General features: G+C 51.7%; 5 protein-coding genes across 5 annotated transcripts; 2 read left to right on the forward strand and 3 right to left on the reverse strand.

Annotated features, from left to right (window-relative positions):
• Positions 1–11,480: 11,480 nt before the first annotated feature.
• MIND_00882300 (uncharacterized protein) lies at positions 11,481–17,043 on the reverse strand (the record flags this gene model as incomplete). The annotated part of the gene is made up of 10 exons (XM_037365477.1): positions 11,481–11,732; positions 11,779–12,597; positions 12,642–12,867; positions 12,917–14,220; positions 14,270–14,778; positions 14,827–15,358; positions 15,407–16,668; positions 16,716–16,811; positions 16,860–16,986; positions 17,032–17,043. 10 exons carry the CDS (start codon positions 17,041–17,043, stop codon positions 11,481–11,483), a joined length of 5,139 nt encoding a protein of 1,712 aa, XP_037218719.1.
• A 104-nt stretch (positions 17,044–17,147) lies between these two features.
• On the reverse strand, positions 17,148–18,494 carry MIND_00882400 (uncharacterized protein; the record flags this gene model as incomplete). The annotated part of the gene is made up of 5 exons (XM_037365478.1): positions 17,148–17,215; positions 17,268–17,336; positions 17,384–18,040; positions 18,095–18,154; positions 18,206–18,494. The coding sequence occupies 5 exons, from the start codon at positions 18,492–18,494 to the stop codon at positions 17,148–17,150; spliced, it is 1,143 nt and encodes a 380-aa protein (XP_037218720.1).
• A 558-nt stretch (positions 18,495–19,052) lies between these two features.
• Positions 19,053–19,963, forward strand: MIND_00882500 (BTB domain-containing protein; the record flags this gene model as incomplete). The annotated part of the gene is made up of 3 exons (XM_037365479.1): positions 19,053–19,159; positions 19,223–19,520; positions 19,571–19,963. The coding sequence occupies 3 exons, from the start codon at positions 19,053–19,055 to the stop codon at positions 19,961–19,963; spliced, it is 798 nt and encodes a 265-aa protein (XP_037218721.1).
• A 159-nt stretch (positions 19,964–20,122) lies between these two features.
• MIND_00882600 (BTB domain-containing protein) lies at positions 20,123–21,057 on the forward strand (the record flags this gene model as incomplete). Its single annotated transcript, XM_037365480.1, has 3 exons — positions 20,123–20,424; positions 20,495–20,609; positions 20,665–21,057. Exons 1-3 carry the CDS (start codon positions 20,159–20,161, stop codon positions 21,055–21,057), a joined length of 774 nt encoding a protein of 257 aa, XP_037218722.1. The 5' UTR covers positions 20,123–20,158.
• A 393-nt stretch (positions 21,058–21,450) lies between these two features.
• Positions 21,451–22,628, reverse strand: MIND_00882700 (RRM domain-containing protein; the record flags this gene model as incomplete). Its single annotated transcript, XM_037365481.1, has 8 exons — positions 21,451–21,648; positions 21,795–21,976; positions 22,023–22,094; positions 22,146–22,263; positions 22,317–22,395; positions 22,442–22,453; positions 22,509–22,561; positions 22,611–22,628. 8 exons carry the CDS (start codon positions 22,626–22,628, stop codon positions 21,451–21,453), a joined length of 732 nt encoding a protein of 243 aa, XP_037218723.1.
• Between the last annotated feature and the right edge of the window lie 81 nt (positions 22,629–22,709).

Genomic DNA, 22,709 nt, shown 5'->3' on the forward strand with positions numbered 1-22,709 from the left:
AGTGACTGAGCAAATCACGTCAGCGACATGTGTCGCGTCAGCCAGCGGCTGACATACGTCAGCGAACAGGTGTCGCGTCAGTTTGGCTGATGACGTGACCTCAGTCACTGACGCAAGAGCAATCACTTACCAGTTCCAGGGAGATGCATCCTGGCAACCTCAAAGTGGTGTGCCACTACGTCACTCTCCAGAGCATCAAGAGCCTTGTGATACTGACGGAGCTTGACAAGCTCAGCAGCCTCCTTGTATTCCTCACTGTCTGGGTTCCACCGTTCTGTTCCAAGGACACGCTCCAACCGCTGAACTTCATCAAGGGCTCGGTCATTCTTCTCTCTGGCATGTCGACGCTGGGTCTCCAGACGCTGCGTGATAGAGACAGATTGATTATAGTCACCTGATTCAATAATAGTGTCTGGGCTATCAGCCTTGACCCTATCCCACACAGCTCTGTGTAAACAAGCTGTTAATCTGTAGTTTGAAAGTCCTAGAAGGTAGCACATACTGAGTGGATGCAAGTTTAAGCAAGGCATGATAGTACTCCATCTTGGTGGTCTCAGCTGGTAGCTCCTTCTGCAGGCCTGCCAGAAATGCATGCTCAGCCTGAATCCAACTATTAAGCTGCTCTCGTGGTATTCCAAGCTGGTGAAGGGGACGTTCAAGGACAGGCTCTTGTGCAAGGATGGAAACTGCATCCTTGTACTTGGTCACCAATAACCTGGCTAAGATACATAACACAAATCAGTAAGAAATGAGGAATGAAGCCTGACTCACAGAGTCCCCCATATGCATCCCTTTTGTTGGCATGCTCTATATATTGCACAATAGTCTGCTGACGGTGGAAGCGAGTCGCTGTGCGAGTTGTCGAGACAAGGTTATTGGACTTGGAGAACCAAGCCTCACAGCCTTCAAAGAACTCCAGACCAACCCCAGTACGGTACCGTGGAAGATTGAGGCATTGACAGATGCGTGAGTGACCAGTTCCATGAAAGGAGCCGACCAAAAACTGTATTCGGTACTTGTGTGCCAGAGGCCCCAGCACAGGATGGCTCCTGACAGCCTTACCAAAGGTACAGCCAATGTCATAACCAAAAGCAATTGACCGCTCAAGAGTCCGTGCCATATGGTTTACAATAGCAAGCCCATACTTGAACCTAGAAAATGACACATCAGCGAAGTCACGGAAAATATGGCTGATGTGCTAGCGACACTCAATGCATCAGTCAACACAACTCATGCATCAGCCAATGGCGCACGCATCAGTAGTGCTGACTGATGCGTCAGGTGTCACTAGCGCATCAGTGACTCATTCCACATACATCTCACCACTGCGAACCATGTCAACCAACTTGAAGCCAAAATTGTGGCGACAAAGACATGGCATGACTCCAGTCTCCTCATAAGCCTGTTGTGAGACTTTCCTGCATGTTCTTCCAGTGCTCGTCAGGACAGTGAGGTTCTTCACCTGGCTGATAGTTTGCATTGCGCAATTCTTCCTCATACTCGGCTTTCAGATCCTCAATGTTTTCCTTGGCCCACTTATCAACCTCCTCCCGATCGAGGAAATAATCCCCTGGTGCTTTACGGTCATCCAGTCGTTCCTGCCGTACACCTGAAGTGAAGCGCTTCAGGCTGTTGTTGCCATCAATTGTACACTCCATTTCAGGCTCCAGTGGTGTCTCTTCTTGGAGGCAGTATTGGCATGAAGGGCAAGTGTTTTGGATACGCCAATTGGGAGCATCACGACCTAGTGCAGCAGCAGATCGCGCATCAGCAGCGGCCCGAATATCAAGATATGCATCCAGGGCAGTGCGAAAGAGAGCCGGAAAGTTGGAGTTGCATTGGACCAGGTGCATATCACACAAGGCTCGACAAAATGCTTGGATTCCAAGACGTGGGCAGCGGAGAGAAAGAGTGCGATACATTTCCAGGGCGCGAACTGTGATAACAGTATTGATAGTCTCCACTGTACAAGGAAAAAGTCCCATCCGCACATAGCATGCAGCAAGAGTCATGCCAATATGAGGAACTTGGAGATGCGCCATCCGTGTGCCTTGATAGACAGTCAAAGAAAGGAAAGGAATCTCAACAACGACATACCAAAAAGATCCACTACATGAACTCGAGTGGTAAAAGAACCACCAACAGATGTCCATTTTTGCTCCCATGGGGCTGCTGCACAGGCAGGATCAGCTCTCCAATCCAAATAGGCATCCGTCATGCGATCTCTTTCAATGCGGAAGCCATTAACCACCCTTTGTATACGATCACTACGGTCTCGGATTTCTGACCCTCTAATGACAGGTCAGTCAACTGGCACATTTCTCACGAATCAGTTATCACGTCAGTGACAGCACTATCACTGACACGACAAGTATGTCTGACGCATCAGTCATGGCTATCACGCTGGTGATAACTGACGCGTTAACCTGGACGTACCTCAGTGTCGTCATCATTTCCTCCATCAACCTGCGACCCTCCTCACGCTGGGCCTCAGTTCTACGAGCATCCTCCTCCACGATTTGATCCATTGCCGAATCAATCTGATCAAAGCTGGGGCCTCCAGTATCGAAGTCATCATCATCTGAGATGGCCCCGAGGTTGCGTGCTTCTTCATAGTCTTTCTCAACTTGTGCTGAGAGTAGTGGATTTAAGAAATATGTTCAGAGGGAAAGAATACTAGGCACACACACCTGCATATGCTGCCTCTTGTGCCTCTCTAGCTTGCTCTTGTGCTCTCCTGCCCTTCTCAGCAATCTGATTGACTGTTTGTATGGGAGGGAGTTTTCTCTTCTTCCCCCCCCTCCTTGGTGGCTGCTCTTCACCATTAAAGTGACGGGAACCACTGGATAATGTGTTGGAAAAGGTTATTGGCATGAGACAAGCAGTATGATTGTGATTACTGTGACATTGTCTGCATGACTACAACACATGATATGTGTGATTGATATCTGGCCAATATTGACAAACGCATATTGTTGACGTGCACAGCATCGCTGATGCGACAATATCATTGACGCATTTAGTATTGCTGATGCAAAACTATCATTGATGCTATAGTATCGCTGACGCAAAAATATCAGTCGTCCTGTTGATGTCATGTTCTACACCATGGTCCCTAATAATCTTCACCCCACCCTTGACCCCACGACCTTCCAGACTTTGCCCGTACATCCTGAGAAATAAATTGCACCTGGTCCTTCAAGAAAGCAAAAGCATCATCATGTGAACTGGCTTCAGAGAAACTAGTGAGAAGGCCTGCAAGCTTGAGATCATATGCAGCACATTGTGCAAGATCCCTTCTTCTTAGTCAATGGTATGTCTGCAGGTCAAGAGGAAATACAGACCTATCATTGAGGATGCGCACCTTATTCCTGCCAGAAACCACCCAAAGAGCAGCTGGATGGATTGGCAGAGCCACAGGCACAAGTTCCTTGGCTGTGGGTGCTAGTTGCATTGTGCTAGCCTGGGGAGAGGCAGGTGGGGTTGCTGTTCCACTGACTGTGGGTTGAGGCAAGGGGTAGACTCTGGGTGGAGGCAATGTCTTGATAGTCATGAGCTGAAGCAGAGGGGGAGGGATAGGGCCAGTGTGCTTCTCTAAAAAGATTGCCTGGGCCACCTCAGAGACGGCAGTGCAGTAGTCCCGTGAAAAAGGGATGCTTGTCTGAAATTCCCAAGCAGCCAAGGCCTCCTCACTTGGATAGATAGTGTCAGTAACAACCAGGAATTCATGAACAATGGCGCACAATGAGGTATAGACCCCAGCATGCAGCCCTTTTGAAACCTTGAACCAAACTGATGGTGAGTCTGAAGCTCGGTGTGTCCTGTTTGTATGAACATCCTCCCAGATGTCGTAGTATGAGGAGAGAAGATCTTGATCAGTGGGAGTGTTCATGAGAGTTGCAAGTCAGGTGTGACGCCTCAGCTCATTCATCAACGCCCATCACTGACGAGCTAACTCTATCACTAACGCGCTCATCTGGTCTGACGCATCATCTCAGCACTGACGTGTGGGTGATTGCCTTGACTTGACTAGGACGAACGCTACATCACGGGGTTGCCATTCTCAGAAAGAAGCTGATCATGCATGACAGGCATGGCAGATGGCACTCGCTAAAGGCTAGTTAGCCACTGCCAAGCCCCCCTTCATGCCAGCTAACTAGCCGTAGTATTGGGGTACTGTAGGTGGCAAAAGCACATTGATCACCCTCACTCTCACATGAACAGATGTAGACAGATGTACTCAGTCGGGCACGAAGAGAGAACGACTGATTTATAGTGTACCTGTAGACAGATGTACTAAAATAGTATGTAAGAATGAGAAGTAGAGTAAAGTACTGCGGGGCATACCTCAGTCGGGCACGAAGAGAGAACGACTGAGGTATACCCCTACTGTAGTCAGGTATAAGTACTCGATCGGAGAAATGATATGGTAGAGAAGGAGAGAGAGGGGGATTAACGGTGTCGATACGCGCCCAGACGGGCGCGCCGGCTATATGGCCAGCCGTGTCTTATCTCAACACTCCCCCTGGCGCGGACGGTCCATGTAGAGTAAGCAAAGAATAAGAAAGATATGAAAAAGAGAGCAAGGAGGAAAGGAAACTCCCCCTTGCGTATACGTACGGGCATCTCCGCCCCGCTCCCAACCACCTCCCCCTTCTCCAGCTAATCCATCAGCCCCATAGCCCGCACATGCTCGCGATGCAGATCCCGCGGGAGTATCTTCATGAATATGTCGGCGATGTTGTCCCCGGAAGAGACATGTTCGATGTCAATGTCCCCGGACTCGACGCGCTCCCGAATATAATGCTCGCGCACGTCAATGTGTTTTACGTGTGCATGGCCTTTGGTGTCTCGTGCGAGTGCCGCAGCCCCCATGTTGTCGGTTCAAATTAGAGCTGGTCGGTCTTGTGGCATCTTGAGTTCGTCTAAGAAGCTGTAGAGCCACATAGCCTGTTTCGCTCCACGCGACAGCGCTACGTACTCTGCCTCCGTCGTCGAAGTCGCTACTGTGGCTTGCTTTTTCGATGACCACGAAACCGGCCCTCCCGACATCATGAATATTTCGCCCGACGTCGAGCGTCTAGTGTCTGTGTCAGACGCGTAATCGGCGTCAACCCATCCAGTAGGTCGGATCCCCATCTCCGTCCCCCGGCGATATACGAGACGGTAGTCGAGCGTGCCCTTGAGGTATGCCAACAAGTGCTGAACCGCCTTCCAGTGCGCGGGGCCTGGTTTCTGAACGAAGGCGGCTAGTCTGTTGACAGCAAAGGCAATGTCGGGTCGCGTTGTGTTCGCAGCATGGAGTATGGAGCCGACAGCTTCGCGATATGGTTTGTCTTCCATAAACTTGGTTTCGGCATCGGTAGTCGCGGCTTGAGACTTGCTCAGAATCAGGCCAAGGGATAGGGGAGTCGCTTTGGGATTGCAATCTAGCATGCCATAGCGCGTCAGTACACGTTCAAGATAGGGACGTGAAGAAACCGTGATGATCCCCTTGGACTCGTCATAAGACACGCTCATTCCAAGCGAAGATGTCGTTCGGGGGGACCTCGGTAACTTCGTACGCTGATTTGATTCCCTCCATAGCCTCCTCCGCAGCTGCGCTTCGACGATGAGATGCCGTCCATGTCGTCTGTGTAGACACCCATAATCGAAGTGCCCTTCTCAGTTTGACGGATGCGAACCGCAGGGTCTGCGCGCGACCGAACCCATTGAAGAGCGCTGAGAGTGCTATTAAGCTCGTGTGCCCAGTTACGTCCCGACTGCATCATGCCATACAGCGAGCGTAACATCAAGCACACTTTGCTCTCCTGCCCCGGGACGACGAATCCCTCGGGTTGGCGCATGTAGACGATTTCAGTCATCTCCGCATTAAGATATGCGCTGACAACATCCATCGCCCACATCACCCAGTCAGGTTCATTCACGCAGATTGCCCAGAGGATTCTCAGAGACTCGTATCGGACAACGCCAGCATACGTTTCAAAGAAATCCACCCCAGCAATCTGTTGAAAACCCTTCGCGACCAGGCGGGCTTTCCATTTGATTATAGCACCATCGGCGTCGTATTTGACGGCGTAGACCCACTTGCTGTCGATCACATTCGCACCAGCGGGTAGGTCCACGAGAACCCACACTTCCCGACCAATTAAAGACGCGTACTCCTTCTCCATTGGCGCCATCCAAACCTCGGGATGCAACATAGCTTCCCGGTAATTTGTAGGTACCGCCAGAGTTGAAATATTAAAGACCGCCGCGGCCCGCGTCCGTCTTGGTCGTCTGCGTGCGTTCGTCCAATCCTCACCTGCTGCTCGCGCTGCAGCTTCATTGGATTGGTACTCGAGCGAGTCAGACATCTTCTGAGTTGGCTTGCGCAGGCGTGTCACTGGAGCAGCAGAAGCGAGAGACGAGTCGGGATCGTCACCAGACGTCTTGGGTTTATCGAGATCTACACCCGCGGCACCAGACTGGTTAGCGATGTCCAAATCAGAGCCAAGAAGAACATGCGATTCATCATTGCCCCCATCATCTCCTGTGTCTCCAGCGTCTACCTCCACACCTCCCCCTGCTGGAGCACGGGACCAGTGCCCAGCACCTTCGTCGAAAACCACATCGCGGGCAGAGAAGAGGCGGACGCCTCGAGGCATCCCACATCTGGTAGCCAGCTGTTCCGTTATAGCCGACCATCACTGTCTTGACAGATCGGGCATTCAACTTCCCGCCGGCCTCGGAGATAGGCACAATCTTCGCATAGGCGACTGATCCAAAGACTCGCAGGTGGGCGATGTCCGGCTTAACACCGTGGTAGACTTCCCATGGTGTCTTTCCCCCAGCACGTCGCTTCGGATGGAACCACTGCACATACGCCGCGGTCTCTACCGCCTTGGGCCAAAGGGACTTGGGGAGCCCTGAGTCCGCCAGGAGAGAACGAGCGAGAGATATGGAGGTGCGTATTCCGCGCTCAGCGACCCCGTTCTGAGCTGATGAATGCGGTGTAGTCACCTCCAGTATTATCCCTTCAGACGCAAGGTACGAGTCCCACAACTCGTTAATCCATTCGCGTCCTCCATCAACTCGCACTTTCTTGACTTTCTTCCCAGTCTGTGTCTCGATTTCGGCTTTCACGCGCTTGAAGGCTTCAAGCGAGGACGGTGCAGTCTTGTCTTTCAAGAAGAAAGCCCATGGCCCCGCCGCAGAAGCCGTCGACGGCATGGAACACCCATCGAAAGCCGCCTAATCCCACGAGTTGTGCTGGACCCCAGAGGTCGATATACACCCGTTCACCAATCTCCTTTTCCGGCTCGTGGACACCGTCAAAAGGCCTCCGCGTCTGCTTCCCAGCCAGACAGTCTTCACATAAGCCGTGAGTTTCTCCTCCAAGAACGCTCAGGCCGTTGACATGTCCGTTTGACAGCAGCGTGTTCATCCTGGTTTCGCCGATGTGAGCAAGACGTCGGTGCCACGTCTCTCTGCTCGCTGGTGAGGCCCTTGAGCTCGCCACCGCTGCAGTCACACCGGCATCGTCAAAATCCAGCCGGTACATGCCCCCGACCAACCTCCCTTCCATGAACGGCTCCCCCCCTGGAGTCTTGAAGACAGCGCGTCCTTTACGGAACTCGACCCCGAAGTCCTTTTCGTCGAGACGTGATATGGATATGAGGTTGTATATGATGTCTGGGGTGTGAAGAGCATGGAGCAATATCTCTTTCTGGCGCCCATTAAACTGGTAAGTCTTTCCGAACAGTACCGCTCCCAAGGATTTTGAACTTCGACCCTTCAGCAGCATTCCCCTCGCTTTCAATGGCTTGATAATCGACGAAATCTGCCCTGCGCCAGAAGCAGTGATCTGTCGCAGCGGAGTCCGCGACCACGACATATGGCTTGTGTGTCTCCACAGCCAGCACGCTGACGCCTGGGCTTGCCAGTTCAGCAGCTCGGTGTTGCGCGTACCACGGCGATATTGAAGTCCGATCTTGGCGAGACAATCCACTCGGAGGGGAAGGTCGTGTCCTTGTCGAGGAGATTATCCATAACGACATGCTCATTATCTGAGACTCGATAGATTATGAACCGTGGCTCGGTTTGGATGGTCTCGTCACCAGGATAAGGTTGGTGGGCTTGGAGGATTGATGCTGCTGCATGTTCTAGCTCGGTATGTGCCTGGTATGTCCCCAGCTCGTCGATTGGGTCGAATATTGACTCTTCCTCATCAGACTCGAACTCGGAGGGATAGGTGGATTCGATATCAGTGTCGATTATCGAGTACGACGCGTCGGAGACGGGGTATTGGGCCGACGTTCCTGTGGCTGAGTTTCGAGGAACGGTCACGTGCACCGTCGCGTCCACCGCTTCATGCCAATTCATCAAGGATTCTGGGGATGCGAGCACTCTTTCCCCGTCAAAGTCGACCGCTTGAGTCCCATCTGAGTCGTAGACACTCACGGTGGCTGCAGGTACTGTCCAGTCGGCGATATTGCTTTCACAACCTAACGTGTCGACCATGAAGGCATAGGTGTCGACTGCGTTAGCAGATGGAGTCGTGTTTCCGGGCTTCTTCCCCTTCCACCATGTTGGCCACTGGCCCTCCTTGCCTCCGCCCGGCCAAAAACAGTCCCCAATCAGGTGTCCTCGCTTTCCCTCTACGCCACATCGGGGATTGACACAGATTAAGTTCTTCCGAGCAGCTCGACGTGCCGCCGCCGGGGATGACGTGTTAGTTGCCAAAACTTGTGCGGAGGACTGTGTGTTTGCAAGAACACGGTTGTTTATGCGTTCCCGAATGCATGATGATCAGGCTGATGACTTCTGCAGATGTTTGAAGGGGATATAACTGGGGAACGACGCTATCCCATTCTTCACCCAAGGACCCGATGAAGATGATGCGGAATGCTTCGTCGGTGACATTGGCTCCCTGGTCGTTTGCGTTGCGCCAGAGGACACGCATTCTGGAGATATGCTCTTGGATAGGCGTACCAGGTTGGAGGAAGTGCGATACGAGTTCGCGGTTCGCCTGAATCAATGCCATCGAGTTGATGCGCTTATGGTTGTCGGTCAACGACTTCCACGCCTCGGCAGCCGTGCCGTCTGTCTTCATGCCAAGGCCAATGGGGTCTTTAACATTCAAAATAAGAAGTGCCTTCGCCATCGCATCTCGGTGAACCCATTCATCTAAGCTGGGGTTGGTCGAGTATATGTTAGTGGGATCGGGGGGAAGAGGGACGCTTGCTGGACTCGTCGTGGTCGCTGTCGTTGCAGGCAAGATAGGGGCTGGTGTTGGTCGGGCAATGCTGCCTAGTATGTACCCGCGCAGTCCGCGCGCATCAGCGACGGCAATAAACTTGGTTTCAAATCCAATGAAGCCAGTGCCGTCGAACTTCTCCCCGTCTGGGAGAATGGTCAAGGGGTTCGAATTGGTGCTCATTCTGAGCGTCAGGGGTCGCCAGTAAGTCGAGCGATTCGGTATGCGTCTTCGCGGTTAGCGCGGTTAGTCTTTGAGTCGTAGGAGTGGGATATAGTGTGCTTGGAGTACTTCGTTGTTCTATTAGTTATGCGCGGGGCCCATAACCTGTAGACAGATGTACTCAGTCGGGCACGAAGAGAGAACGACTGATTTATAGTGTACCTGTAGACAGATGTACTAAAATAGTATGTAAGAATGAGAAGTAGAGTAAAGTACTGCGGGGCATACCTCAGTCGGGCACGAAGAGAGAACGACTGAGGTATACCCCTACTGTAGTCAGGTATAAGTACTCGATCGGAGAAATGATATGGTAGAGAAGGAGAGAGAGGGGGATTAACGGTGTCGATACGCGCCCAGACGGGCGCGCCGGCTATATGGCCAGCCGTGCCTTATCTCAACAACAGAAGAATTGCTCGCTTCGCTCGCAATGAAGCAGCGACCGGATTCCATGAGCAGGTCCTGCGCCATTGTACACAGTTGGGTACACATTTGGTTTTCGAGGGTGTGAGGCATCATAAAAGACCCCCCGCAGTTGCTGGCATCCAGTGATATGGTTTATGCTGATAATGTCAGCCTCCCAGTCTGATTTGTCGTTCAGAAACACAACCTGTGACTTGAAACTTCCACAATGAAGTTCCATTTGTCGAGACCAGTCGTATTATGCGTGTCCAGCAGAGCCGCCCCATACTTCAGTTAAGTAGTTATGAATCAAATGCAACAATATCAATGTCGGTGGCACGTACGAATGGCGCTTGGACAACCCCCTTGTCTGGACTCTGGTCAACATTTTGCCATCGGTCTAGTTGGAAACGAAGCATTTTGCGCGCTTCTATGAGAGATTTCTTTGCGTTGAGTGTCATAGCCCGGATTCGGGCTGGCCGTTCACTCGTTGCATGTACTCTTCCAGGAACTCCTCTGGAGGAAGAACATCGCGGAGATCGATTGTGTTGTATCGGGTCGTCTGAGACCGTAGGTGTGGGTGGAGGAAAGGAACAACTGTGTCAGTCACAGAGTGCTTTGGCCAAATTTCCAAGAAAGCCGTCACGGTCGTGGGTGCTTAGGAAATTTAGTTGCGGTTGGAACGAGAAGTTCCGGCAAGTTTGACAGGAGTATTGACGGCGAATAGAGTGTCAGTCTTCGGAGTGAATACTTGTCGCTAACTTGGATTGGAATCGACTTGGAGAGCCTACATATGATCTTCTTTCAGAAAACTTGCGCCTACTAGTAGCACCATGCAGTGCGTGGTAGTTAAGGAGAACTGAGCCAGTAGCGGTTGCGTCCGAGTCAGTCTTGTTGGTTAACATGTTCAAGTTGTCATGCTTATAGAGTTGAGGAGAAGTGAGCTTCGGGCTCTGATACCGTAATACGACAACTTGAAGAGGCTCGGATTCAACTTGAAGATGCCCGCAAATCCGTAGCTTGAAGAAGACGAAGTGGTGGTGTAACTTAGAGCAAAAGTGACCTTGATTGAGGCCAGCCTCCGCCAGAACGCATTTGGTATTTGTCAAAGATAGAGCCGGTCAAAATCCTTTCGTCACAACGTGACTCTCTTGTCAAGAAACCTCATGTCGACCTCAGAACCACCTGCAAAGCGGCAAAGAATGAACGAGGACGATCACCCGCTCATAACAGTTACTGGTTGGAGGACGGAAATGTTATCTTGCAAGTTCAACAAACCCAATTCCGCCTGAGCAAATCGATCCTCTCCATGTACTCGCCCATCTTTCGCGACCTGTTTACTCTTCCGCTGCCTCAAGACGAGCTGTTACTTGAAGACTGTCCGGTTGTGGTTCTTCCCGGAGACGATAGGGGCTAGACGAAATGGCCGCGACAGCCGCGACAGGGCCGCGACAGGGCCGCGACAGGGCCGCTGCAGGGCCGCGACACAGCCGCGACATGGCCGCAGCATGGCCGCAGCCTCCTGTCACGCTGCCGCCTGCGCTGCAACTTTGGCCCGGGGCGGTTTATAGTTTTGTATACTACCAATATTTGACCAATATAATCATTTATCGCAGAGAATCTACTTCAGGTATTGTGCATACTGGTGGAATGGGCCGTTTTCCTCAAATTGTGTAGGAAACGCAGCCGCATATTCATATGCTGTCATTCTCTTCCCCCCGACTAGCATGTCCCAATCCATGGGATCTCGCTTCTTGCGCCCGCGGCGTCCGCTCTTTGCTGCTGCAGTTGTGTTCGCCGATGGCGCCGGAGGAGCAGTCGGTGCTGCATCCGGACCCGTGGCCCGGGCCTGACGGCGACGCTTCTGTGGAGGCTATAGTCGCCGTGAGCAGTTGGCCATGGGTACAGGAAAGCCATACCTCGTTATCGACCGCTTCCGAACTATCCGCGCGTCTGCGGGTTGCGTCACCAGGCTTCATCTTTGCACCTGTGCCAGAATCCATGTCGGCGTGGGCCGGTGGTAGGTCAAACCTTGCTCGCTTCTTAGCCAAATTGTTGTGTCCTTCGATATCGGGCAGGTCCGACTCACGTAAGACAAGGAGACCATTGTAAACCAGCGGAGTTGAAGAGCGATCGGCCGTGATAAGCCCACGGTAGACCAAACTCCGGTCGAAGAATACCACCTCAGTGGATTGCGTCCACCGCACTTGGGACAAGACAGCGTCGTAAGAGCCAATTGACATATTCTTCATTTCACTGATTGCACGCCGCAGCCGTTTGAAGTCCCAATCCTCGTAGAGGCCGCCAGATCGAAGTTCAAGATAGGTGTTGCCGCTAAGATCCCAGTCTTCTCCTAGGCTGTGTTGGATGCAGAGCGAAATCCAGAGCGTGACGGCCATTGTCAATGCGCGTTCCCACGAGCCAGAAACCTGACCAGCTTGTCGTTGCCGAGCAAGAATATGGATGGGGTCATCGAAGGTTGCCCAAAGTCCCGGATCAAGGCCAGAGGAAACGATGCCGTGCCGCTCGAGCCAGCGCTCATCGAGGTCAATGCCATCCGGCATATTAGCGTGGTCTTCATCAAAATCCAAAGCTACTGGATGGGATGGCGGCTGGGTGTTGACTATGTCGACAATCTGAGGAGTAGCCAGCGCGCATACCAGAGAAAGAGCATGGTTGAGGGTGTCCTTATCGGCTTGCGCTGGTTTAAGGGTCAACGGGACCCTTAAACGAGCAATCTGTGGTCGCTGTTAGTGGGCTCAAAACATGTATTGAAACTTACCTGAGCAATTTCAAGTGCAGCTGTCATATGCACATCATCGTATGGCCGATAAAAGCTCTCTTTTGGTGGATCACCTCCGTCAACCCACTCTACTTGTGGCAGCCAGCGCCACAGGTATTCCATCTGGTATCGATTGATGTCGAATCCGAGGCATTCCGCTGCGGCCCACAGTGTTTCAGCGGGAGGAGTAGTCAGATTTTGGCGTTGCAACCGAACTTGGCCAGGGCTAGAAGATGAACATAAGCGAATATTAAATGAGGTGCAGGCACACATACACAACAAACGCAGCAGGGCGGCTCTCCGCGCATACATGGCACAGCAATTTGAACTGCGCTTGCGTCCAGTCGGTGATTATTGATGATAAGCACCGCCGGTGTGACCAATTTTGGCACACTTCACACTGAATAAGGCGACGCGGAGCGTCTGACGGCTCCTCGTCTGCATCGGAGCCGCATATGCAGGAGATTTGGCCCCATGCCTCGTCAATTTCATCCCGGCCCAACCGAGAGTCGGCTTCATCGGAGCTCGAGGCCGGCGCCGGCTCATCGTCGGGCTGTACGGAGTATGCTTCTGATTCTGGATCGGATGGCGCCGAGAGCTCCTCCTCGTCCTCCGAGGCATCACCCCTTGATTGTTTTTTCGACTTTCGCGGCTTTGAAGGGGGCAACTCGGATTGTTGTGGGTTTTCGGTGTATTCGCTGTATCGCACAAGTTGACGTCCTTGATGCCAAACCCGTTCAGTGTTGTCTAAGCGAAGATGGTCCGATTGCGGGAATCCTGCTTTGATGAATGTCTCCGACTCTGGGTCAAACGTACAGTGCAGCCCATTCGTCCACTTCTTTTTGCGCTCGGCACGGAACAGCCGCTGAGCCGGTTCGCCGCCGACCAGGCGATAAACCAATCCGGAAATTTCATAATTTGGCGGGATTCCTTTCAGCTTCGAGAACGCGCCAGTCATATGACGCTGGACTGAGCCACTAACTTGTATTGCCCGTCCTCCGTTCTTCATTCCGTCGTAGTCAAAGATCCGGCCATTTGGAGATAAGTAGCGAGTCATGAAGTGGGAGCCGTTGGTGTAAATGTGCGATATGAGTTCATATCTAACCCCCGCGGAGCTAAGTTTGGATTGTTTGGTGTCCGGAAAGGGGTGCAATTCGGCCGGAATATGCCAATCGTATTGATCCGGCTCCACGACCTCGATGACGAAGATGAGTGGAATCGACAGGACATAGGAATGGGATATGGTGATGCCACCACAGAGGTACTCTCCATCGACAGAGCGCCAACACTTGCCATCCTCCCAGGAGCCTGAATTGAGGAAGCCCTGGTTAAACCATTTGGTTATTTTGCCGTTGAATTGCTCAAATTGGTGGTTGAGCAGCTGAATTTCATTTCTGGCTGCAGGTGTGTCAACGAGCCAGTGTGTTTGGGCATGAGTAGGGGAATCAGGGTCACCGTAACACATCCGCAACAAAACAGCTTGGACGCGAAATAAATTAATGGCCCGGGCAAGCGGTGCCGACTCAGCGTTATCAGCTTTCATTGCGACATGATGTGTTGTGGCTTCCCAAAGCCATCCCTAGTGTCCGGTCAGATTTCACGCATGATTTGTGAAAAGTGGTACATACAAATGGCGTATACCATTGCTCCTCAGATGTTAACCCAATGATAATTGGAGATAATACCATCTGTCGGCGAAAGTCATTTCGAGCACTGGCCAGCTCCGGCGATGTCAGCTGATCATTACCAGCTTCTGATACATGCCGTCGAAGAACACGCAGCAGCCAGTTCAGCGGTTGGTTATCGGGAAGTGAAGCTAGATGCTTTTCGAGTGCAGTAGAGTCACGTGCAGCAACAGCGAACAGCGCCGTAAGGCCAGAGTCCAACCAACAAGAGTTGTTAAACCAGGGATAGGATAGCTGATAGGTCAGCTTTGAGTTTGATACTGGTGCTGGCTGGCGATGAGATGATGCATGCAGTGTCTCGGGCACCAGGTCAGCAGCACGATCGGGAGGACGGGCATCCGCACGCTCAGCTGCCGTGGAAACATGGCCTCGAGAGTGATGGGTACGCCCGTAAATATTTGATGTTGCCTTCCAATGTCTGGGGTCACTTCCGTAGTAGATTTTGCCGCCATCTGGGAGAAGATAAGATAATCAGTCTCAGATTTAACTCAGAAACCAACGCTTCGCATGCAGATACTTCTCTTCCAACAACTCTGCCGCCCGCACCAGACCCTCCAGCCCCTCAAACATATTGTTTCCTCTCTTGATCATACTGTAAAGTCGGTGATGCATTGCCTCCTCTGCATTTGTTGTCGCTGGCAAGTCAAAGAAGAGACTTGTATCCATTGCCAGCTCGGAGCGGAACAGCATGGATGCATGCTCTGGACGCATCCACCACAATAGCCAGGGCTTGACTCGGGGGAAATCTTCGATAATCTCGGCGGCCTTCTGACGGAAAATGTTCCCTGTCGCACAGCTCAGCAACTCGTGAACACGGTTCTGGAAGTGCGGGCGCTGAGTTGGCGTAATGACATGGCTGATTTTGCTGACTCGTTCAACTTGCTCTCGGAAATGTCGCTCGCAGCCCTTGACAAGACCTTGTGCATCTTGCCGGAGTTCTGTCTGAGTTCGGTTGTTGTCTGGTTGCCGAAAGAGAAACTCGACAAGTGCATCGAGTAATCCATTGCGCTCCGCCTCGCTGAAGTCCAGGACCTGGTTAACACAAAATCAGACAAAGTGGCAGCCACATGGAAATCTCACGTTGGCAATCAAATAAGAAGGAATAGGTTTTCCGGGATGTCGAAGCCTATACTCCTCCTCGATACCCTTCAAAAGTTGACGAAAGTGGAGCAAGTAATGCTTGCTCGTTGCACCGTGACTAAACGTCATTACCAAGGGCACATAAGACTTGAGAAACTCCGGCTCATATGCCGAGCTGACAATAAGATAGTTCTTATCGCCCTTGAAGTAGTTGTGAGCGGCGTCCGAGACAACACCATTTAGTGCATCCTCTTCGATATGACCTTTGACTGAGCGGCGACGCATGAAGGGGGATTGGAGAACAACAACCTTGAAATCTCGGTTGTAATGCACATTGATTGTCCAACTTGGGTGCGCTGCGCGGAATTTGGCCATCTCGGGTTCGAAGTGCTTATCTTGTGTCTTGATTCCAGGTTGCAGCTTGTCAATTGCTTTGCGCTTCTCGTAGGCAGTACGCTGCTGATTAAGAAGGAGTGGATTAATGGTGGAGACTGAGGGACCTGGCCCACCAACACCAGGACGGCCGGCCAATAGTTGGGCAGGCCCTGCAGTCGGATAGTCGCGGACAAAGTTGGTGAAATCTACCGTTTGCGCTGGTGTTAGGCGCTTCTCGTTTGGGGGATGAGGATGGCCATGTGAAGTGTTCTCGTAGTGTACACCGTCCCGATAGATCCAGTACCGTGAAATTTTGCCGCATTGGTGCCATTGAAGCTCAGCACCACAGGCACAACCCGCTCGCATCTGTCTCTCGCGTGCGGGCTTCTTCGTCAATGGCCGCACGATGATTTTGCAGTTACCGTTATTGCATTTTGCGTAACCAAGACACCGCCGTCGAGTAAGCTTTCCGTCTGGGAAGGATTCTGCGGAGGTATCACCCTTGCTACTGCCCAGCGTTTCGAAAGCCCAGTTCACCCGCAAATTGAATTCCGTCACCATCTCTAATGGATAATCTGCAGCCCAGTCTCCTTCGGGCCAAAAATCCCAGTTGTGCTTCTGGACAAGCGCTTCGAGTCGTTCATCCTGCGACGCATCGGGTTTTACTTCTGATTCAGGGTGTTGGGAACGCGGAACATGCTGCTTTGGTGCCGGTGGTAACGGAATACGCTCGCGTTGGGCTGGCGTAGGACTGGTTGAGCGACGAGGGTGGGTAGAGGCAGCACTTGGGAGTTGACTCCCGCGGAGCAATTTGTCCGTGCTCCGGTTCTCAGCTGCGACGTGCTGACGCTTATGGCGCGAATCCGCGGCCTGTGTCAAAATGATTCCTAGAAAGTTAATAAGAAGCTATCATGGCATATGAAAGGTTTCGCACCTGCAGGATGTCCAAGCCTCACTCCAGTATATGCGAAAATCTTGCCATCTTTCCCGACAAGCGGTTGTACACCCACTCCAAGGTCCTCTTCATCAACTACGGATGCGTAGGAAGCACAAACTGGCACCCGAGAGCTGAACATACCAACAGGTATACCATCCACTTCACTTCCTGTCGATTCGAGGCTTGCAGACCTGTCGGAGGTGCTGTCCGATCGTTTTCGACGGCGTTTAATACCCACAACTTGCTGGATAAGTCGTCCGATGCTATTCTGATACAAGTGTTAGCCGCTGAGAATAGAGCCAATTGTGCATACCATAAACTCCATCTTGTATACTGGTTGACGGTGAAAAAGACGGAAAATATCACAAAGATTTGCTCAGGGGGATTTTCAAAAAACATCAGATTGGATCTTCAAACTACATGCAGCCGCTATTCGGCGTCGCCTGTGTCTGCGTCAGGGTCGTCATCCAGCTCATGCTGCTCTGCTTCATCCCACTCTAAGTTCGAACAGTCAGAAACACTGAATTTTCAACGGGGAGCATCGCATACCTTGAGGTCCAACAATATCCTCCTCCTCCTCAAGTTCTGACGGATCATCTTGCATGCGTGTTTGAATAGCTGAAAGGTGGTGTGTCAAATAACACATAGGCCAAAGAACTACTCACATTCATCGTTCTCCAATTTATTAGTAGAGTTGAGCTGGCGCCATAAACCCGGAAAGGCCGATGAACAGTCATCGCCCGTAAGTTCGACCAAATTTGGGGTCGTACGGCCATCGGATGGAAGTAAAAGACGATGAGAATACTTGCCATGTGTGTGGTTTCCATGATTTGTCAGGCTCGCACCGCCCCGAAAAACCACAACGCTGAGCTCAACTCCACAGGCGGCATGATATAGTGCATGTCCGCAGAGGCAAACCTGTTTCAGCTGCCGGGTAATTCCTTTCATTGTCGAGTCAGGAGCGATGCGTAGGCCATAAGCGCAGCGTGAAGCACCGCAAATCAGCGTCCCACGACATTTTGAACGAAATTTCTTGCCGGATAGGAGTGTGGGTGAATGAATAGAGCCTCGACGAACGCTAGGAAGCGATTCCAGCACCCAGAACACGTCAAATGCCCCGGGCGTTGTCAGCTCTGGCCGCGAGAGGCTATATTCAGTAGGGCCATCCGGCCACCCATTCCATTCCGAAGCCGCACGGCGCTGGAAGGAAGCGAGCGGCGGTGCGGGTATGGTTGTTGACACAGGCGTGGGTGAAGAACTGGAAGGGGCTACTGCGGGCGTTGTACTGAGAGATGGTCGTGCGATAGTTGCGCGGCGTGTTACTATTGAGTTTCAATGTCAGTTTAGTGTGAACTTGAACGCGGCTGGAGTATAACCTGTGACGCCGCTAGTAGGCTGCTGTTGTCCCCGAGCGCGAACCATGGCCACCAGGTTACCTGCATGGCTATGTGAGACTATTTACATCGCTTGAAGCCGGTCGCACGCACCATCAACACCATACGCCGGTCGAAGGATCGGCTTCTTCTTCTTAGCTTTGAGTTTTTCAATCTCATCTTCAAGTTCTTGAACTGCTGCTTGCAGATTCCAAAGGTAGAATGCACAGAGAGCTAGAGCTCCACCGTAGATGAAGGACAGTGCACGAGTTGTGAAAACCGTTGAGAATATGACGACCGTTGACTGGTAGGCAGAGATCACCCAAGGGAGGTACGCGGAAGCCAGAATGGAAAGCAATATCGTGTTTGAGGCCACAAGAAACCACAGTATTGGCTCGGCCATTTGGACTATGACAGCGTAGAAAATTGTCCTCGTCGGCGGCGATGGACGATGAACGAGAGAAAGAAGCGCTAAGCGGCTGTGCAAACGTCAAAGAAGTTACGAGAGTATCTGTCGACGAATAATACTCACTACCTGCCTGTGGCTCAGCTTCAAGCTGATTGTTGGTGTATACGAGCAATGGTATATTCGTGACAACTTGAAGTGTGCCAGTGGGCTGCGTCGGCGCGGCAGTGTGACTGGTATCGCGGCCTGTGACATGGCCGCAGCATGGCCGCGACAGAGCCGCAGCATGGCCGCGACACGGCCGCGACACGGCCGCTGCGGGGCCGCGACAAAATCCTCAATGGCTGCGGCCATGGAGGTACAGCCACACGAAGTTGGCCGCAAGACCGCGACATGGCCGCTGTACGGCCGCGACAAGTCCACACTTAAGTTGTCTCTCTGCACCAAACTGAGTGCCGATTGATATATTTGAGTACTACACGTGTCCTTTAACCAACCAACACTCAGCTCTATGCCCCAATGAGGCAGAGGCGTCCGTACGGCCCCCCTGCGGCCATGTGGCTGTGCAATCGCGGCCCTGCGGCCGTGTCGCGGCCATTTAGCGTGGCCCAGACGATAGCGAGGACTGGGAGCATCTTCTTGGTGTTGTTTTCCCCAAAAAAGTGCGCGTCGCTATAGTCTTCAAGCTCTTCTTGAACCACTTCTTATTCGCCCAACGCCCATAGCTGTTTTACCCTCGTTCCTCCCTCAGTCTCTCAAATCTGTGCGGTTTCTCGTCTCAGCAAGAAGTACGACCTCGCTACTTTTCGACAACAGTGTCTGCAGCTTCTCAAGAACGAGTTTCCCACCAGCCTTGTAAAGTTCGACGAAATATCACCATCTTGGACCAACCTCTCCGTACCGAAGGGCACCAAAATAGCTGAAGTGTGTATTCCAATCATCAATCTGGCTCGCGAACTCGGCCTGTATTCGATCCTGCCAGTGCCCAGCGCATTTTATCTTCTGATCCACAGTCGGGAAGGGGTCAGTTGGCTCGCTTCTCTCATTAGCTTCTTTTAAAACTCTTTTTTCAGATGCAAAAGGATAATCTGATGAAGCTGGATGACGAACAGGATCAGCTCGCTTACTTGAAGGCATATATCAAGATTGTCCGCTATTACACCAAGACCCCATCGAAGTGGTTGAACCCCAAATCTGGAATATTATGGGATGGGTGTACGACCCAATTGAAGTGCGGATCGGAGCGAAAAGAGACCTTGGTGGCGTTGCTGCCGGACTCGGATAGTGATTTCGTTGCCTCGATATTGGATACCTGGAACGAAGAGTGGGAGGAGAACATGTGTAGAAGCTGTGCGGTGAAAGCAAAGGAAGTATACGAAGCCGCTCGCCAAGACTGTTGGCAGGAGCTCCCATCCTATTTTGGCTTGGACAACTGGGAGACCTTGCAAAAGATGGACTTCGAATAGTTTCTCGTTTGAACACGCTCGCAATACGTACAAAAGTGCATACGGAATTCGACAAATATACAACCTACAGTACAGCTCGCGTTTAATAACATTCGGTGCTACTCGGTGCTATGAAATTACGCACCTGTCACAGCGTAACACCTGTCACAGCGTAGCTAGAAAACCTCATGTCGGCTTCAGAACCACCCCCACAGAATGAACAAAGACGACCACACGCTCATAATTAATCGCTCGAAGGACTATTGGTTCGAAGACGGAAACATTATCTTGCAAGTTCAGCAAACTCAATTCTGCCTGAGCAAATCAATACTCGCCCTACACTCGCCTGTTTTCCGCCAAATGTTTTCCGTCCCGTCACGGTTGCCTTTGGACGAGCCGCTGTCAAAAGAGTGTCCTATCGTGGTCCTGAGAGACGAGAGTCAGGACTGGGAGCATCTTCTTGGCGTTATTTTCCCCAAAGAGTGTGTCCCTATTATCGAAGCTCTCGCCAAACCAGTGCTTATTCGTTGACCCCACTTGACCTATTCCAAGTTCATCATTTGCAAGGCCTCCCAGTCGTCCAACCCGATCATCAATCTGGCGAGAGAACTCGGGCTATTCGATCCTACCTAGCGCGTTCTACCATCTCATCGACTATCCGGAAGGGGTATGTGACCTCGGCACTCATTCAAGTTATCATTTCATTTCTCGCTGTTTCCTAGATCCATGACCATAATTTGGTCAAGCTGGACAACATACAAGACCGAGCCGCTTGCTTGAGAGCATATATCGAGATCCTCCGCTCCTTCAACAACGCCCCATTGAAACTTGAATGGCTAAGCGCGAATTCTGGGATCTCATGGGTCGGATGCACGAGCAAGTTACGTTGCAGCTCCGAAAGAAAAGAGCTCTTGATGGCGCTGTTACCGAATACCGATTTCGTGGTTGCGGTATTGGGTGGGTGGAATAGGACATGGGATGAGAAGATGTGTGAGAGCTGTGTGGGCGAAGCTAAAGAAGTCTTTGAAGCTGCTCGCAACATTTTCTGGGAAAAGTTGCCGTCGTATTTCGGGTTGGACGACTGGGAGGCCTTGCAAATGATGAACTTGGAATAGGTCAGGTGGGAACAGCGCAACGATATGCCATTTGGTCAGTTTGTGAATTGATAATGAATATCATAGTTTACACATCCGAGTCTGCAACAAGGAGGATGAAGGTCTTTATTCGTGCGACGCGGATCTGTCCACGACTCACGAGTGGAGAGACGCAAGATATTCCTCCAGTGGGTGTGAGGGTTCGGTATTGGAGATTGGAGTATATTTCTCTTTTTATTGTTGCATTGAGAGCGACTCTGCAGCTGATAAAGCGCGTTACAAAACTGAATCCGGAGTTGAGCAAGGCACGAATAGATTTACAGTACATGTTTCTTCTTGAATTCATTGGAAAATTACAGCGTTCGGTCAATACCAACGACAGTACAATAACCAGTCCGTCCGTTTCTTTACCTATCATGCAGTCTTCTTCTCTTCTGACGCGGGAGCAGGGGCTGCGGCCGGTGCATTAGCCGTCGTGGTCTGATGTTCTGCATGGATACGCTTGGCCTCCTCGTGTATATCGAGCACCTGTTTCGACGTGGTGGTGTAGAAGTCGCGAACGCGGGCTCCCCATGGCGACGAGAGTGCCTTGTAGTAGTACTGGTTGAAGAACTATCAGGAAAACGTGCGTTGAATGAACAAGGAAGGAAAGGTTGAAGCAAGAAAAAAAACGTCAGTACCAATCGCCGAAACGAGGACAAGAACCAAAAGAGAGTAAAAAGTGTGGTAACGGGGGGACAGTTGCACGCGCTACGTACATCGGTAGCGCTCTTAGAGTAGCCCTTCTGCTCGTCGAAACTTTTAGCTTGCTGCGTCGCCGTTGTCACTGTTTCCGTGGCCTTGCCTGATAAGGTCTGGCCTTGGCCCAACGCCTTGGCTCCGACAGCACTGTCGACCGAGGAGAGATACGAGAGGAACTTCTTCGAGATGCCTTGCTTGTCTGCAGGGTGTTAGCGTGATGTGCCGATTATGACTGACGTTCTTACTGTCGATGTCGATCGCACGTGTAAGGATGTGGTCGCCCAAGATGTAGCCTTTAGCCAGATACTCGGCAGCAACTGTGCATTAATTAATGCGGTTGCTAAGGAGGGTAAATGGCAATGACGCACTGCCAGCTCTAGGCTTGTCGGACTGCTGGATGGGATGAGAATCGTCGGTGTGGTCGTCTTCGTGCTCCTTGTCGGAGGTTACGGTGAGGGTTGCGCCGTCAAGAGTACCGCCGTTCAGCTAGCAGGGAAGATCAGAAGTCATCGCGGGTGTGAATGGAAGGGAAGGTCCACCATTACTGCCGTCTTAGCGGCCGAAGACTTTTCAAAGTGTATCGTTGCTGTGGTCCCATGAAAGTCAATTTTATCGATCCTGGGTAATGAGCATTGCATTGAAGAATGGAGAGCACAGCACGTACTTTCCACAGAAGCTGAGCGATGGGAATGGATTAGATTTAGTCGCGATGAGATTGAAGGCACGCGTACGTGAAGAAATCGTGGACATTGGCTTCCGTGGTGGCGCTGGAGATTCCAGAAACCTACGGAGTAGTGAGAGACTGGGTGCCACAGTCGACGGTTTCAACGTACGTTTACAGAGTGGGTCATGGTGGAGAGAGACAAACAAGATGAGTGCTGAAAGCTGTGACGTGCACTGATGTCATGCCGTCGGTATTTCCTTTTCTGACA

Source organism: Mycena indigotica, assembly GCF_014461135.1.
Source record: "Mycena indigotica strain 171206Taipei chromosome Unknown Mind.scaff0007, whole genome shotgun sequence".
NCBI classification, from domain to species: domain Eukaryota; kingdom Fungi; phylum Basidiomycota; class Agaricomycetes; order Agaricales; family Mycenaceae; genus Mycena; species Mycena indigotica.